The sequence below is a fragment of the Drosophila takahashii genome, chromosome X, assembly GCF_030179915.1.
Source record: "Drosophila takahashii strain IR98-3 E-12201 chromosome X, DtakHiC1v2, whole genome shotgun sequence".
NCBI lineage: Eukaryota > Metazoa > Arthropoda > Insecta > Diptera > Drosophilidae > Drosophila > Drosophila takahashii.
Genome location: NC_091683.1, coordinates 9,715,175 through 9,732,703, shown reverse-complemented (window position 1 = coordinate 9,732,703; position 17,529 = coordinate 9,715,175). Strand labels below are relative to the sequence as shown.

The following is a 17,529-nucleotide window of genomic DNA, read 5'->3' as shown; positions in this document are numbered from 1 at the left end:
ACTGATTTATTTTTTTTCTAATATTTTTTTTTTTTAATTTTTTTTAAATTTATAATATTTTGCCTTATGGTTACCTATTTCTATTCCAGGGTATCAACAGGTGCCTATTCACCCACCTGCGTTCTGTGCGTAGCTTTTGCTTTTGACACATTTTCGCGGCTGTCTCGTTGCCGCCGACGCTCAAAGTTGTCGTTTTTTTCATTTTATTTTTTCTTTTTTCATTTTCAGCTTTTTGTTGACTGTTGCCTGTAGTTTCTCGGCTCTCTTGGCTTTTGGCTTTGGTTTTGGGCCCGATCGATCAGTTAGTTGCTGACTTTGCGCGGCAGCGAGCGGTTTGCATTGCGATTGCGGTGTGCCGGTTGTTAAATCGTGAATCCACTTGAGTACATATATCATCGGTTGCGCATGCGCATGCGCCTCGTCGGAATCGGAATCGGTGGGAAAAATAGGCCTTCCTTTGCATTTTGTTTTTGTGAGTGTGGAAAAGTGAAACTGACCAGTACAAGAAACGAAAAAGGCAGACAGTTCTGAGTGCATCATTTTAATCGTGCTGCTGTGTCCAAAGTTGGGGGAATTATGTCCGCAATATCTCAATATGATTTTTAATTTATTTATTCAGATTTACATGCCCAAAAAACAAAACTTAAAAATTTTAAAACTTATTTTAAATGCTTTAAAATTATTTAATTACGTTTTATAAATTATTTATTTTTATACCATAGATTGGATTTGATTTTTATTATTTATGTGGTTAATTTGTTATTATTTCATACTTGATTTTTTTTGCTTTTTTATTTAAAAATATTTATTGATTTTTTGTGTATACATTTATATTTTTCTTTTTAAAATCAGACGATTCTTTATTATTGTTGATGTTGCATTCTTGGTTAATGTTGTCCATTAAAGTGGCGCGCAAGTTCAAAAGTGCGCACTCATTGGGGATCCGCGGATCTGTGGCAAATTCCCCGAGTTGTTGTAGTTTGCTGCCTTTTATGGCCGAACTTGATCGAGAAGTTGAAGAGTTTTGCACTGGAAAATATCGGAAAAATTAAGAAAAAGATAACCCTGAAACGGGTTAAATTAAAGATTAAATGCATTTACATTTGATTTTTTTTTAACTTTTTAGTCACAGAAAAAACAAAAAAATATCCATTTAATTATTTGTTATTTATTTAGTAGTATTTATATATTTTTTTATAAAATTTTCAATAGTAGTATTAAATTTAAGACCAAATGAAACATTCTATTTGAATATCATGGTGCTTAAAAATATTAATTAACTAACTCGGCTCGTTTTCAAAGGTCATAACTTCTGCAAGCCATGAAAGAGTGATATTAAAAAAGGCTTAGCTTATCACAAAAGTCAGCATAATTGAGCTCTTTTTCGGTTTTGACCATGATACGGATCATAAAGTTGGTTACGTCTAGGCCAGCTCTATAATGTACCTTTTATACGGCCTAAACAATATGACTGTTTTCAGTTTGGGAATGGGAATGGCTATAATGGCTTTACGAGAACGGCCATAATGACAATCGCCGGACGGATTAGCGGGCAGCTGTGAAGTGCGACTTGGATACTCTTCCCCCGCCCCCTTCCCAGTTGCATAATCCATGGAGCTTACGGGTCCAAAACCATGCCCATCCATGTGCACACTTCTCATTCGCATCTTCAGCTTTCCGTGTGCCACAAGCGCAGATCAAAACTGGAGCAAATTAACCGAGATTAAAGCCCACAATTAGGTGCCCAATGTGAAAGTTAAGGCAGATCCGTCGATCCGAAGACACCAGCTGGAAACCTGTTGCTTCTTTTTATTTTCTGTATTTAGCCGCTGGTGTTGTGGTCGCCGTTTATTTTCTTTCTGTTTTTTTCTGTTTTTGTGGCTCATCTGCAGCCATGGCCACTTTTACTGCACTCCCTCTGCCGCGGGTAAAATACAAGAAAATAAATAACAAAGGCATTGACAACTTGGCAAACCGACGCTTGAAATACCCTGAAAATTAGATTAATTTATAACATAAAATTTGGTGCCAAAAGAAAAGTCTTTTGAAATTGAATTTATTGTTAGTTTGAATTTTCTTGCTTTAATTTATTAATTAGTAATTATTAATTTAATTAGTAATTTGGTAATAAGTTTGTATACTGTTTTCATTTTTGTGATTTATTTTTCGTAGAGCATTTTTCCCTAAATGGTTTCTCGTATTTTTTACCATTTAAGAATTCCTATTTTTAGATCCGAAAACTAAGTCATATTAAATTGGCTTTATTTTGAATTTAATTAAAATTATTTAGCAAATTGGTAAGAAATTTATAAATTGTTTTAATAGAAAGGTGTTATTTTCTTGTAATTTGTGGAGTATTTTCAAGAAGAATTTCAAATTTTTGGAGTCAATAATTAAGTCGTTTTAAATTAAAATATAAACTCAATATTTTTTTCTTCTTTTGAATTTAACTAATTAAATAAAATTAATTGGTATCCATAGACTGCCTTTCATAGGGTATTTGAAAAACAAAAGAAAACTTTTTTCTTTTTTTTGAGTTTAGGTTTGGGCCATAATACGCTTCACTGACCTATGCCAAGGCCCCCGAGCAGCTGACGCCGCGTTTTTATTTTTATTTTTATTTGTATTTTCATTCCTATTTCTCTTTTGCACTTTTGAACTCGACCACAACTCTCGCCGGCATTTAAAGTGCTTGGCTTTGGCGAAAAATCGCATAAAGTCGTATACCGACCAAGTTCAAGTTGGCCAAGTTTCGTTTGGGGTTTTTTTTTTTGGACCTACGCCGCCGGAAGTCTCTGTCGTGAGGCACTTAAAAATGCAAGATTCAGCGCATTAGAGATGATCTCGAAGACCCACAGATCCATCACGAGAGACAGAAGAAATTAAACGAGAAACGAGAAACCCAGCGCTTTCATTATGATGATCATCTTTTTCTTTCGCCGGCATTGTCATTATCGTTGTCAGCATTCGGCATCTGGGGGCTCCCATTAGTCGCTATCAGCGATGAAAACTGTTAGAAATTTCGAGAGTAATTCCAACCCATTTATTATTTGACTTCGATTTGAGTTTTTTCCTTTGATTTCTTTTCATTTCCGATCCCAATGAGTTGACAATTTGTATGGGGCTTAATAGAAAAATGTGCTAAAAACTATTCTAACCCGTTTCCAAAGCAGTATGATTCATAAACTATTTTAGGGTGACTAAAAAAACGAGCTCAAAAAAATAATAAAAAAAATACTATAATTAACACTTTAGGAAATATATTTTTATACACCACCTGTTTTAAACAATTATACTTCCTGATTATAATAAAAGTTTTTAGTGACTTCTAGGGTTAGTACAATTTTCTAAAATAACCTTATTCTTCTTTTCTTTTTGGTTACTTATTTTTTAAACAGCTCTTAAAGTTCATAAATAATCTGTTCTACAATTCTTAATTGCTTAGAAGCCATTTAAATTCTGACCTAAGCAAAAGGTCTAAGTCGGCTCTTAATTGTTGTTGGAAGTAATTTAAACCAAAACCAGAACATTTATGCAGATTAATGACTATTCTGAGCTCAAGTGAAAAAAAATTACTAAAAAACACACTCAGAATTTATAAAAAAGAAAAAAAACGATTTGTAAAGTCATTCCGGAACTTGAGGTTTCACAATTACTTATTGGCCATTTTTGATTTTGACTGATTTTTTCCGCTGCAGATTCGTTTCGACCAAATTTTTTGGATCGGCTATTTGCATTTTCGTTTAGCATTGAACTAACCGGTGATCAGTCGTCAACTGCTCCACTTGACACACATATCTTGGTGATATTTCGTATCTGTGAATACACTATAAAAAAATAAATATAAAATATAACAAAATTCGAAAAAAAGTATTGAGTTGAATATTTTGTCATATAAAATATATAAATTACTCAATTTATAATTCTTGATTTTTTTTAAATTTGTTGATTTATATTTTTTTATTTATTATTATAAAGTACAGATTATAAAATATTAGATACTTAGATATTAGGTACAAATTATTGAAATTAAATTTCTTTTGTTTTTGCATTTTATTAAAAGAAGAAATTGTTTTTCTGTTACGAAATAATATTATTTTTTTTAGCGGTGGATTTAAGCCTTCTCTTTCTTGAAATTCAACAGGGGCGGGAGTAGGCGTGGCTGGGGGCAGGGAAGTGGAGTGGGTGGAGTCGTAGTTTCACGCAAGGTCCATTGCCACACACGCCACTTCTTTTTTTTATTTTTTGGCCGGCTTCGTCATCTCATTTATTGGCTGTATGCATAGTGGCCATTGAAATCGCACGAAATCCCCCATGGAATCACTTTCACTTTGCTCACCTACAGGGCCGCCTCTACAAACCCCCCCCCCCCCCCCTCCTTTCTTGACCAAAAAACTTGCGTAAACTTTCGTGGTTTCAAAACAAAAAATATGTTTATGCGATGACAGGTAAAAAAAAAGTATAAAAAAAAAACACAATAATAGTAATAACAATAAATGAATGAGGAGGCAGGGAAAAAAAGGTGTTATAGGGGACATTTTGGCAGCTTTATTAGCAGGTTCGCAGTGCGTGTGTTCAGGCCATTCGCCAAGTCATGGGGGTTTCAGTAGGGGGAATGAATTTCACAGGGATGTTTTTCTTTCTGCGGCTCCAAAGTCTCGTATTTAAGTGGCCAAGACGCCGAGCCACGCTAAGGTCAAGGGACAACTAGCCCGTGACCTTCCACCAAACAAGCCATGAGGTCAGTTGGCGGCGAGATTGCAAAAGGTTTCCAATAGATTGCCCATCAGAAAGGTTTAGGTGCCTTAAAGCCATTTAAAGGTTATTTAAAGAAAGTATATTAAATAAATGTGACTTTAATAATTTATTTATAATAAAAATAAATCTAAAAACTATTATAACCATTCTTTACTTAAAAACCAGTTTTAGACATTTTTAAAAATTTATTTTCATAAAAATAATTTTGTTTTATTTTTATTTATGATTTAATTATAATTATAAAAACTAGTATTTATTATTTTTAATGTTTGCAGATTGCCTTTTCTTAAAAAGAATATTCTAGACCCTTTATAAATATCAGTTTTTAGAAATTTTTTAAAATTTTTTTTACACAAGTTTAAGCTAAACCTAAAATAATTTAATTTATATTTTATACTTATTAGACCCTTTATAAATATCAGTTGTTATAAATTTTCGAAAATTTCTATTCATAAAAGTTTAAACTAAAAATCAAACTAATTTTACTTATTTTTACCAAGTCATAACGAATTATATAAAGTTATTAAACTATTCAACAATGTCAGGTTTAATACATCTGCTTTTTTTTGGAGTCACTATTTATATAGCCCCAATTTAATTGAATATCAAACAATAGACTTTGTGTATATGCAAGTCAGCCTCGCCTAGCAAACCGATTAGTTGCAATCTGTATTCCCATGCCCACCTGTCGACTAACGAGTAATTGGCAACATATTTGTCAATCCGCCCAGCCAACCAACCAACCAACCGACCAACCAACCGTATTTGCCACAATGATAGACCATTGTCTGGCCGTCAACGCTGCGTATACGTAATGTGTGTTGCACGTATCCGCCCTGTTGGTTGTCTGCTAATGACAGGGCGTGGCTGATTCTTGGCCAGGGCTCGGCCTGATGCAATATATGATATATAATATATATATATTACGGAGAGGAGTAGAGAAGCGCGTGTCGTCACTTGCCATTGTTTTGGGTCAGATAGCTCGATCCTCTTGCTTTTTTCCCCGCCGCTGGGAACGAGGTCACCTGAGTCGCGGTTTTTGGCACCTGCCACTGTAGTTCCGCCCGCAATGCTGGGAAGTTGGCCAACCGGCGAGCGGGCCTCCAGGTCTCATCAAATGTACACAAGAAAAAAATCTTACAAGGCAGATTAAACTGGAATTTCCATGCGAAGGAATCATATTTATTTAACACTTATTTTTTTAGCATTTAAAATAACTCTTGATATAAATTACTTTATGTTTATACATTTTCGTAAATTTTGGCATTTTTTGCCTTCGCTCTAGCTAAAAAGTATGAGAAGCGCATAGAAGGGGGTCATTATTCAAATACCAAACAATGTAATTCAACAACAACTTAACTTTCACTTTTAAATATAATAAAAATATCTATTTTTTTTGTTTAAAAGTTAATTTAAAAATGTAATAAGTCATTACATAGAATGGTAAATACTGTTTAGATAAATGAATGTTTTAGCTACTTCTCTGTATGGCGTATGAGCTATTGAATTATTTAAAAACGTTTGGCGACGCCTTCAACTTTTGACACGCAGCCCCAGACGGCCAGCCCTTGACCCCTAAACCCTATCCCTCGGTAAATAGCTGTGCTTCTAGACCAATAGACCACTAGACCAGCGCGAACTTCTCCACCTGATTAATTAAAGAATAACAACAGTCGACTCTCACTCTCTTTCGCACTGGGAACAGTTGGTTGGACACGTTGTCGGTGTTTTTTTTGGGAAGCGGCTCAGTCCAGCCGGCGATGCCTTAGTGGCAGCTCCTCCAGATCGTAGCAAAACACCACGCCAAGATGCCCTATAACCTCTGGCTGCGACGGCGCCTCCAGCTGCTGGCCTCGCTGCTCTTCTGCGGCCTCCTGGGCTATCTGACCTCGGAGGCGGTGGCCAAGCCCACGTTATCCTTCAGCTTGCCCCAAGGATTGCAGGGGTTCCCGTCGTTTCAATCCTTCACCCAGCAGATCATCGAGCAGCGCAGTGTGCGCCAGATGAAGACGTACAGGTGAGTGGGGAACCATTCAAGCTTAGCTAATAAACATGAGAAGCGCATAGAAAGGCCACTAGGCTGGGCAATTAAAAAATATGTCTAACTGTTTTTTAAGAAATATAACAAAAGCATAAAAAAATCAGCTTAATTTTAGAGAATTTAAAATTCCCACCCCGCTTAGCTAATAAATATGAGAAGCGCATAGAAGGGCTCACCAACTAGAGAGCAGCGCAGCGTGCGCCAGATGAAGACGTGCAAGTGAGTGGCGATCCATTCCATCCGGGCTGTGATTAGCAGTCAGCCAACGATCGACTAGACGGTTTCACTCGCCCGTCGAGTCCATTGCCATGGACGTCACGTATCCGCACGGTCGGACGCCTGGCCATGTGCCCATAACCGCCCCACGGAGCTCGAGCCAAAGCTCTCACTCACAGCCCTCACAACACTATGCACCGAAAAAAAAAGCAACAGCTTACTCATCTTTAAATATTTCTATCATTTTGTTTAATGATATATATCACAACTTAAATAATTTTTTTAATATCTAGTTGAAATACCATTTAAATGCTAGTATCACCTAAAAATTATTGGTTTAATACGCAAATTAAATACTTTTTTCTTTCTGTGCACTCTCTTTTTCGGCAGCGGAAAGCGAGTGAGCAACGACTCCCTCATTATGATATACTATCACGATCTGACCATAGCCGTAACGGAGCTGGGACCCCAGAAGCTGCTACTCGGATGCGAGCTGATCGAAATCTAGTAAGTAATAGTTGTATTCAAAAAATAAACAATAATAAATAAAATAAAACAATAGAAATAATATTTACTATTCAGGCTAAAAGTGTTTATATTGTTATACCAAATAATTAGATTGACATAAAATATTTTTTTTAATTATTTTTTTAATTTTTTATGCACGAAATCAAGGTTTTCCGGAAGTACTTTTTTGAGTGATTTGCGTGGACAGCTGATCAAACAGAAAATCAACAGGGTATGCCCTGAATATTTGATTAGGCACATGATTTATCACGTTTATAAAAATTGAGTATGTTATACTCGTATAAATATAAAAGTTTTGGAAAATTAAAAATTATTTTTATTTGTAAAATCATTTTAATTTAATACTTGTATTGCTAATAAAGAAGAATGAGGCGTGCCTTCAGCTACGAAGTATGAGAAGCGCATAGAAAGGCTTTTCAACTAATGATATTCCTCCGTAATTTTTTAATCTATAGCAACGATAAGGAGGGCAAGATGCTGCTGGAGGGCCTCTCGCACTATAATCGCCCCCTGGAAATTAAATTCGACGAGATGCTTAAGCTGATGGATCAGTGCGAGCATGTGGACAAGCTGAGCTACGCCTCGCGTCACAAATCCAAACTGGAGGGCAATGAGCGTAGCAGTGGCGGCGGAGCTGGCGATGCATCCTCAACGGGCGGAGCCAACGATGGAGTCGCCCTCAAGCTGGCCACCAATATCTTTCCGCGCAGTCCCTTCTCCCTGCTGAGTGGCATTATTCCAGGTAACTTATTAACCTATAAAATGGGACCCAATAATGTTTTGATAACTCCCCTTGACAGGCACAAAATGGTGTGGCACTGGCGATATCGCAGAGACATACAGCGATCTGGGTAGCGAAATGGCCATGGATCGATGCTGTCGCCAACACGATCTGTGTCCCATTAAGATCCGAGCCTATCAGCACAAATACGAACTGATGAACGATTCGCTGTACACAAAGTGAGTGGGGAAAATGGTTGGGGAATTACTTAAAATACTTAAACTTATGTTATATAGTCAACCATTAATAACTATGATTTAAAAACATTTTAAAGAAAATTATGATAGAAATAGATTAGTTGGATACATTTCTGTTCTTAATTTTACAAGTAAATTTTTTTTCTTTTAATTAAGGAAATACCTAAAATACCATACGATACTATAAACTTATGTTATATAGTCAAACATTAATAATTATGACTTATAAACATTTTAAAGAAAATTATGATAGAAATAGATTAGTTGGATACATTTCTGTTCTTAATTTTACAAGTAAATTTTTTTTCTTTTAATTAAGGAAATACCTAAAATACCATACGATACTATAAACTTATGTTATATAGTCAAACATTAATAATTATGACTTATAAACATTTTAAAGAAAATTATGATAGAAATAGATTAGTTGGATACATTTCTGTTCTTAATTTTACACTTAAATTTCTTTTTTTTTAAATTAGGGAAATACCTAAAATACCAAACTTATGTTATATAGTCAAACATTAATAATTATGATTTATAAACATTTTAAAGAAAATTATGATAGAAATAGATTAGTTGGATACAATTCTGTTCTTAATTGTACACTTAAAACTTCTTTTTTATTTTTAATCTATAATCCACAGGTCCCATTGCATCTGCGACGACATGCTGTTCTCCTGCCTGAAGATGACCAACACCTCGGCCTCGCAGCTGATGGGCTCCATCTACTTCAACCTGGTGCAGGTGCCCTGTCTGGACGGACGGAGCGATCAGTACAAATTCCGGGCGGCCAAGGAGGGATTCTAAGCGGGGGAGAGACCCGAAAATTCAGGGGGTTTCACTGTACAGGAGGTGGGGAGGCAAGATGAAGAGGAGGGGAAATCGCTCTATTTATTGTTTTACAAATGATGACGCCCGCTTTTTATTTATCGAATATTCTGTTGGGTTTACAGTTTACGGTTTACATTTAGCGTTAACGTTATCTAGGATAAGTATAATGTAGAATCTTGCAATCTTTGTTATACAAATACGAATATAAATATAAATATATATATATATGTATCATTTATTTGATTAGCCGTCTTTATTCGTTACCAACGTAAAAAAAATTTGTATGTATACATATGGGACAAGGAAAACACGCACACATTTTGATTTATAAAGTTCCGATTCCATATTTAACTACAATGCTTAACCTTAATCGTTGTCTCTCTCACAATATTGCACAAAAACAAAACAACGTTCGACGATCAAAAAAAAAAAGGGGGAGAAATATATGTATAATATATATAAAATTTTGATTCGCGATCACGGGGAATTTTGTAGTTTTTAGCAGGCAGCGACACTGACTAGTGGAGTCTTTCTACATTTCTGGGTTGTCTTTGCTGATGGTAATGGGTCTAGGTACTTGGAAGGGTCTTCGAGTCTTGGAGAGCCTAGAAGATGCTGGCCACATTGGGGCCGGGCTGCGAGTTGGTCGGAGTGGGCTGGGTGGGCCGGTCGATATCCTGGTAGCTCCGCTGCTGGCTGGTTGGGAAGACCGAGCCCGTCTGCAGGGTGCCGCCCCTGGTGTTGAACTCCCGATAGAGCAGGGCCACGCTCACCGGCCGCAGGATCAGGTTGATGATGCTGAACGCCACGGCCCATCCATCTGAAAATTAGGGAAATCGAGTGCGATATCAGTTTTGGATAGTAAGTATATCGAATTCAGCGAAACGATTGGGCGGGGTAGATGACTTACTCATGATACCGTAATGAATAGCAATGCTGACTATATCAAAGAAAATGCTAGAAGCGTTGATGACGAGCGCCTGCAAAGAGATACGAAATGCTACAACGTGAGTTTGGAGGAAATGGTGGAGTTAGGGATAAAGGGTTAAGGCTGTTTTATGTCCCTAACTAATGAGAATTTTTATTTTATTTGGCTAATAATTATTTTCAGTACACCCTTTTTATAGTAAACTTTTAGGCTGATTAGGAAAAAATACATAAAAAATTAAAGGCCATTTAATTGCTAAATATGTGGAAAAAAAAAAATATATTATTTAAATATACCGATTTTTAGAAAATCAAAACATTTGATTGGATATTAAAAAATCGTTGTTTCTTACGTTCATTAAAAATTACTAGACGCTGGATTTGATCTAAAATCTTATTCAAAAGCGATTTCCAGCCGATTTCCAGCTGGTTAAAAAATGTTTTCCTAAAATCAAAATTAGAAGCAAGCCCAATTTAATTTCGGTTTTCTTTAAACAATTTTTATACCCATTTGGAAAAATATGGTTTTAAAAAATTCAATTTTACATAAAATCCGATAACGTGTCCCTTTTCTGATAATAATACGCTTCGTAAAATTCAACAGCCAACATATGTTCGAATTCAAATTCCCAGACCGCCCGCAAAAATCCTTCACCCACTTTGCTCAGGAATCAAGCAGAACGACAACTCTTCAGGGAACTCCAAGTTGTGGCAAACAACAATTTACATATTTCAAAAATTAAATAAATTATGTTCATTGATTTTTCTTTTACAGTTTGGCCAGAGAGAAAACAATGGGAATGCCTTATGGCTGACGAAGGATTTGACATCGAGTTGAGTTCGCTTGATTAAGAGGCGTTGCTAATGGCTTTCCAAGGAAGCAAACAAAACAAGCACCGATGGCTGGGAATCCTGGCCAGGGCTTCGTTGGAAGCCTCGTTAAATGGGAATCGTAGTGCCCGATTTATATATAGGGGCCTGTGACCCGAAATGGCAATCGCGTGCATTGGGGGTCGGTCCTTCGAGGCGGGAAAAAAACCCAAAAAGCAGTTGGAGTGTCGGCTTTTCGGTGGAGGTGGTCACTTTACGGTCGGCTTAAGGTCAAAGTTGAGCCATTTACCGTCTTTACTTACGGCTAACTCATCTATTAATACACGCATACCCCAAAAAAACTTTACACGCAATCCTCAAGGAACCACGGAGCTGTATGTGAAAATATTTATATTCATTTATTCGCACAGGGAAAAATTAAATAAAAAATGGGAAGTTTAAAGTCACATAAACAAAAATTTAATTTATAATATTTTGATATTTTTTAGGCCATCTATTTTAAAAACGTATAAAATATTTAACACAAAACACCTAGATAAATCAATTTTATCTCTATAATATAAAAGGGTTTCATAATATTTATATACCTTTTGAAGATTTTATAAAAAATAGTTTTTATTAAGAGAATTTAATTTTTTTACTGTGCATACTCGACTAAAATCCACTTTCATTAGCATACCTCCACGCGTTCAGATTCGGATTTGGTTCCGTTCTGTTTTTATTATTTTGGCCATGCCACTCGATGGTGTTCGGGGGTGGAGCAGAACATTAGAGATTAAAGATCGCGGCCGCGGGGAAACCTGTTATGGCTCAGTTAACCCATAAGCGAGCAAATTGATTGGCCATAAATGTGCCGCAACTTTGGCAATAACCAAAACAGAACAAGAGTTTTCCCCTTTAAAATTATAATATAGGTAGTTTTTGTGCCAGTGAGTAAAACCGAAATCCCAGTTGTAAATCACATTGTGAATCAACAAAGACTTTGGCACTTGGATAACCCCAATGTGTTATCTTATCTATCACCCACCTATCTAAATTTATCTAATTCTATTTTCTTTTACTTTAATCTTAGGAACCTTTTTTTTCTTAGGAGAAATACTTTAATTGTATAATTTTGTTGTATAAATTATATTATTCTATAAGAACTCAAGGTAAAGGAAATACAAAATAATATTAAATAATTCGAGATTAGAATTGCAAGCCCAAGTAGAAAATTAATTTATTTTTGTAACCCCAATTAATCTGGTCGTAAAATAATTTGCTATGATTAATCGCAATAAATGCAGTGAGTCTATCGCAATCAATCACTGCAGTTCATTGTTTTAATCTTGATTTTCTCTCTGGCACCTGCGACTCGACTCGTCAAAACTATTTCGGTGAGAACATTTGTTATTTATATTTTGCATGTGTATGCTAATTGCCGATTGGCGCTTTTTCGCCTTTTCGAGCAACCGGTTTAGCCGATTTAGCAAATTTCGAGGTGATATCAGTGTGAGTTCGTCTAGCATTTGATTAAAACCTCAGCTCAATCGCCATGGGGAAGTGCTGGGAGAATATTTTGAATTAGTTGGATGAACACAAACACAGACCGTAATACTTATAGGCACCCTTATCATCAAAACAGACCGTTCCACAATACTTTCATGAGTCACAATGGAAAGCTATTTCGTATGCCGAAGTCTTAAAAAGCAATGCAATCGGACTGCACTCTTTATATGGAAATGTTATTTTTGGAGGTTTAATATCATAATTTGTAAAAAAAAAATGTTAATTCTGTAGGTTAACCTTTCTTATCAGTAGGTTTAATATAAAATGTTTAGGAGGTGAAATATTGATAAAAAAAATTACAAATAAATGTAGTAGGTAAATATATCAATTCATTATTTTTAAAAAATGTGATATAAAAAAAATTTGCTAATGATTTAAACCAGTAAATATCAAAACATAAATTGTTTTAATATTTCAATGACAATATAATGATTTTACCCCTATATTTAGGGTATAACAAGCCAATAAATCGAATTAATTGAAGAGCTGATTCAATGGCGGCAATCAAAACGTAAATCAATTGATCGAACTCAAACTCGAATTTAGAATAGGAATCGAACTCGGGACTCACCGTTTGGACCGCTTCGATGGAGTCCTTGCTGTGCATCGTCCAGAACATGGCGATCAGGAATAGGAAGTTGTAGAACTCATACGCCCCGTGGCCCCAGGTGCCCAGCATGGCATTCGAGATGAAGAAGAAGTGCACAAAGGCCACCAGCTGTAAAATAGTAAAAAAGTGGGGGAAATGGGAAATTAGCTGGGGAAATTCATATGGTTATATGGTTATATGGTTATCTGGTTAACACATAAGCATAATCATAAGCGGTTTAGTGCCAAGTGAAGCCCCACGATTCCGGCGGCGAAGTTGCCAATCGCAGTCCATATCGTATCGGTTGTCACTTGCGGTTAACTTGGGGCGCTAATCACCGCCGCCCAGCGGCGACTGGCCATTAACCCAAGGAGGCCCAACAAGTGAGAGTCGAGTACAGTTGCGGTGATCACAATAAAAGCGGGTATTTTCTTTTTAGCCCTATTAATATTTGAATTTTTTTGGAATCAGACAGAGAAAACATTTAATTGTTAAAAATGTAAATAAAATAATAATAACTTACTATCTTCTGTAATAGTAATTTTGTGTATTTCCCTCTTTTCAAACCTATCTTTTTTTTCTTTAAATAAATACTTTAGATTTAATTCGCTGACTGAATAACTATTCTTACGCCCACTGCTGTTGCCCTAACTAATATTTATTTAACTTGGCTTAACTTTGACTAGACGGTTTTAATATTATTTTGGGCACAGCTGTCCATGTTTACAAAATGTATAATTTTTATTGCATTTTTACACGTAAAATAAATATTTGTTTTTCAACCACCCACTGCTATTGTTTCGACCAGATCTGTACAATTTCTTATCTTGCCCCCCAAAATAAATATTTTTTTGTTTTTTTCAGCTGTCATTACTTATGACCGCTTCTTGACAATTATTTATCTATTTTTTACATCCGCCCACAGATATTTTTACGGCCGCAGCTGTACCATTTTATCTCTTTATATGCTTATATTTTCCTCAAAGAATAAATAAGTATTTTCTCGACCGGATCTTTTTAGTGCATATTTTTTTACCCACCCACTGCTATTTTTTCGGCCGCAGCTGTACATGCAGCTCTGCTTTGTGGGGGGTGGGACTGCCTGCTGGATGCTGGAGTGCAACAAGAACGGCATTTCGCCCCCCGCACTGCTCACTCACCTTCACTCGCACAAAAGGGGAGCCCATTAATTCGTTGAGGTCGGTCATGATGTCGCTCTCTCTCGCTCTCGCGCTCTCTCCCAAATGCAGTTGCAGCGGTTACCGCTATCTCCTTCGTCCCTCTCTCTCTCGCTCACTCCTTTTGCTCTCCCACGCAGCGGCGGCGACAGCAAGAACAAAAACAAATAACAAAAAAAACGGGAACAGCTGTTTTGTTATTTTCGTGTGCAACAATTTGCTGAATTGTTCCACTTTGAGTCTATTTTCACTTGCAATTCACTTTCAATTGGTGCAAAAAAGCATTCGCAATTGTTTCACTGTGTGCGGTGTGTGTGTGAGCGCACTTGTTGGTCTTCACTCTCCTTTATTGTTTTTTTTTTGCGATTATTTTGCAATTTCGGGTTTTTGCGGGGGGCGTTAACAATGGAGGGCACCAAATTAGTGATCGGTTGCACAGCAACAATTATCAGCTAGGCGCAAAAAAAATAGACCGTTCTTCCTTGTGGACAACAGCGCAACGCAACACGAACGAAAACCCACGAGCAACGTCCAATTTTGTTTGAATGTTTGAATGCAGTAAATGGTGTTAATTTTGGGGATGTGAAAAGTACGATGAAGTATCGATATATCGATATTTTTGAATAAAAATAAATATTTTTAGCGCGATACTTTGGTCACCTGATAAATTGAATATTTTTTTTGGCATTTAAGAATTGGTCATACTCATCTGAACTTTTTTTCTTATTTTCTTTTCTTGATTTAAATATATAATTTAAAGACCGCGACTTCTTTGGAATAAATCACTTGGTTCAATATTTAACATTTACTTATTCCAAGCTGTCTAGCTGATGGAAATATCGATAGTTATGGTGCAGCGTTTTTCTAGCAGAAATAGATTCTTTTTTGGGCCATCTCCATTTACCGCGGTAATTCAAATTTAAAAGTAATTTATTTTTTATAAGAATTAAATTGAACAAGTAGATTTTATTTATTTTAACCAAGGATAATGATAGTATAATTATATATATATATATATAGGTGTCTAAATGTATGTAACTTATATTGACATTGACATAACCAATTGTGACATCCAAAACTTTTGCAGCAATTTTAATGTTTAACATACATTTATTTATATTTTCCAAAAATGCGATGTTATGAAGGATCCATTGGCGAATGGGTAGTAGCCGCTATAGAGAGTATGTCTCCACCCCACGTGGGCCAGACATTTGATAACTCTCTTAACGTGGTTACCAGGCTAAGAGAGCTGTTAAAAGTCTGCACAAGTGGGGTGGACACAAACTCTCTACCGTTGATCCTTAAATTGAGTCACCAATAGATGTAGTGTTGTCCATCGCATCCTTATAGAGTTCGCATCGCATTCTGATATGGGAATTGAGGTGGCTCCGTTAATCTAGTTGAAGTCCAAGTTGATAGAGACCTGGCACTTTCGCTTTACCGTCGGATTAAAGACCATAATCCAAGTTCTATGCATTTCGGTGGGCGCCTACATGGTCTTCATGCCGGTTGAATGGTAAATCACTGCTCCTTTAGACTACCGGGCTGCATACAGAAAAGTCCTCAGATCTGGACAAATCCAGTAAAGAAGTCCTGGTGGAAAAAAAAAAACTAATTAGCTAATTTAAAATCAATAGATTTAAAACTCACACGGAAAACGGAAAAAATTAAGAGCGATTTTACTGGTTTTTAGATACGATTCCTCTAACTTTTTGAAGAGCAAATGGAATGTGATGGTAATCCTGATCAAGATTAATTGTGTACACTTTATGGGTTGGCAATACGGAATATAATATGGTTTCTTTCTCACCCGTTGGAAATTTTTGTAATATTTTTTCAATTTTAATTTTAAAATTTAGTTTTTTTTTTTTTGAAACGAAAATAACGATGTGCTTCGTAGGAGCTCTGGTGGCTAACTGAATTTTTACGGATTGGGCTCGGCCTTATATAGCCCAGTTCGATGACAACTAGTTTCAAGGCTAGTGTGATTGGTAATTTTAAAATTTTTATACCCTTGCAGAGGGTATTATGATTTCAGTCAGAAGTTTGCAACGCAGTGAAGGAGACGTTTCCGACCCCATAAAGTATATATATTCTTGATCAGCATCACAAGACGAGTCGATCTAGCCATGTCCGTCTGTCCGTCCGTCTGTCCGTCTGTCCGTCTGTCCGTCTGTCTGTTTCTACGCAAACTAGTCTCTCAGTTTTTGAGCTATCGGGACAAAACTTTCGCAAAAGTCTTCTTTCTATTGCAGGTAGTATATATGTCGGAGCCGACCGGATCGGACAACTATATCTTATAGCTCCCATAGGAACAATCGGAAAAAAAAAACTTTAAAAAATTCTAGCTTCGGTGTTTTTTGAAATATTACCTTCTACTTTTGGGGATGTTATTTTTTAAATATTTCTGAATTTCGAATTAATTTTTTAAAAAATCGGACTACTATATCATATAGCTGCCATAGGAACGATCGGAAAATTAATGGAAAAGTAATAGGAAATAAATTCAAGCTTCTTTGGTTTTTATTGTATTATCTTCTACTTTAGGATATGACTCTTTTTAAATATTTCCGAATTTCAATTTTAATTTAATCAAAATCGGACGACTATATCATATAGCTGCCATAGGAACGATCGGAAAATTAATGGAAAAGTAATAGGAAATAAATTCTAGCTTCTTTGGTTTTTATTGTATTATCTTCTACTCTAGGATATGACTCTTTTTAAATATTTCCGAATTTCAATTTTAATTTGATCAAAATCGGACGACTATATCATATAGCTGCCATAGGAACGATCGGAAAATTAATGAGAAATATTAGAAAATTGAACATTTTTGCGATTTGTTAATTAATAGGAATGATCTGCAAGGGTATATAAGCTTCAGCTGGCCGAAGCTAGCTTCCTTTCTTGTTTTAAATAACATTATTTTATTAAAGAAATATTTTTTAAAATATTTAAATTTGCCAGAAAAAAATGAGCAATTTTGAAAAGCTTACTATTAGCCTGGCAGAGTTTTATCAACTTATTAGGAAGCAATAACCATATAAGATCCAGCCCGATCGGACAACTAGAACCCGTAACTCCCATACTCTCAGGAA

The 17,529-nt window shown here is 35.9% G+C and overlaps 2 protein-coding genes and 1 long non-coding RNA gene across 4 annotated transcripts; 1 reads left to right on the top strand and 2 right to left on the bottom strand.

The window, feature by feature from the left end:
* The first annotated feature begins 311 nt into the window (after positions 1-311).
* On the top strand, positions 312-9,580 carry LOC108064251 (uncharacterized). Of its 2 annotated transcripts, XM_017151686.3 has the most exons (6): positions 312-472; positions 6,464-6,775; positions 7,406-7,522; positions 7,999-8,285; positions 8,344-8,503; positions 9,169-9,580. In XM_017151686.3, the coding sequence occupies exons 2-6, from the start codon at positions 6,567-6,569 to the stop codon at positions 9,329-9,331; spliced, it is 936 nt and encodes a 311-aa protein (XP_017007175.1). In that variant the 5' UTR covers positions 312-472; positions 6,464-6,566; the 3' UTR covers positions 9,332-9,580. The 2 variants fall into 2 exon arrangements, with proteins under 2 accessions (XP_017007175.1, XP_070074918.1); XM_070218817.1 differs by lacking the exons at positions 312-472; positions 6,464-6,775; positions 7,406-7,522 and adding an exon at positions 7,794-7,933.
* Positions 9,581-9,597: 17 nt separating this feature from the next.
* Positions 9,598-14,993, bottom strand: LOC108064261 (type-1 angiotensin II receptor-associated protein). The gene is made up of 4 exons (XM_017151694.3): positions 14,411-14,993; positions 13,233-13,379; positions 10,266-10,335; positions 9,598-10,175 (listed from the first exon to the last, which is right to left on the bottom strand). The coding sequence occupies exons 1-4, from the start codon at positions 14,456-14,458 to the stop codon at positions 9,961-9,963; spliced, it is 480 nt and encodes a 159-aa protein (XP_017007183.1). The 5' UTR covers positions 14,459-14,993; the 3' UTR covers positions 9,598-9,960.
* Positions 14,994-15,705: 712 nt separating this feature from the next.
* LOC138913834 (uncharacterized) lies at positions 15,706-16,355 on the bottom strand. The gene is made up of 3 exons (XR_011419701.1): positions 16,239-16,355; positions 16,081-16,170; positions 15,706-16,021 (listed from the first exon to the last, which is right to left on the bottom strand). It is a non-coding gene; the product is annotated as an uncharacterized lncRNA (long non-coding RNA).
* Positions 16,356-17,529: the final 1,174 nt, after the last annotated feature.

What these genes read in the sequence shown, in the direction of transcription:
- LOC108064251 (XM_017151686.3), top strand. Translation starts at nt 6,567, where the DNA reads ATGCCCTATAACCTCTGGCTGCGACGGCGCCTCCAGCTGCTGGCCTCG. An exon ending in CGCCAGATGAAGACGTACAG is followed by an intron (nt 6,776 to 7,405) that starts GTGAGTGGGGAA and finishes CTTTTTCGGCAG; the next exon opens with CGGAAAGCGAGTGAGCAACG. An exon ending in GCTGAGTGGCATTATTCCAG is followed by an intron (nt 8,286 to 8,343) that starts GTAACTTATTAA and finishes TCCCCTTGACAG; the next exon opens with GCACAAAATGGTGTGGCACT.
- LOC108064261 (XM_017151694.3), bottom strand. Translation starts at nt 14,458, where the DNA reads ATGACCGACCTCAACGAATTAATGGGCTCCCCTTTTGTGCGAGTGAAG. An exon ending in CCCCTTTTGTGCGAGTGAAG is followed by an intron (nt 13,380 to 14,410) that starts GTGAGTGAGCAG and finishes ACTATTTTACAG; the next exon opens with CTGGTGGCCTTTGTGCACTT. An exon ending in TATTCATTACGGTATCATGA is followed by an intron (nt 10,176 to 10,265) that starts GTAAGTCATCTA and finishes CCTAATTTTCAG; the next exon opens with ATGGATGGGCCGTGGCGTTC.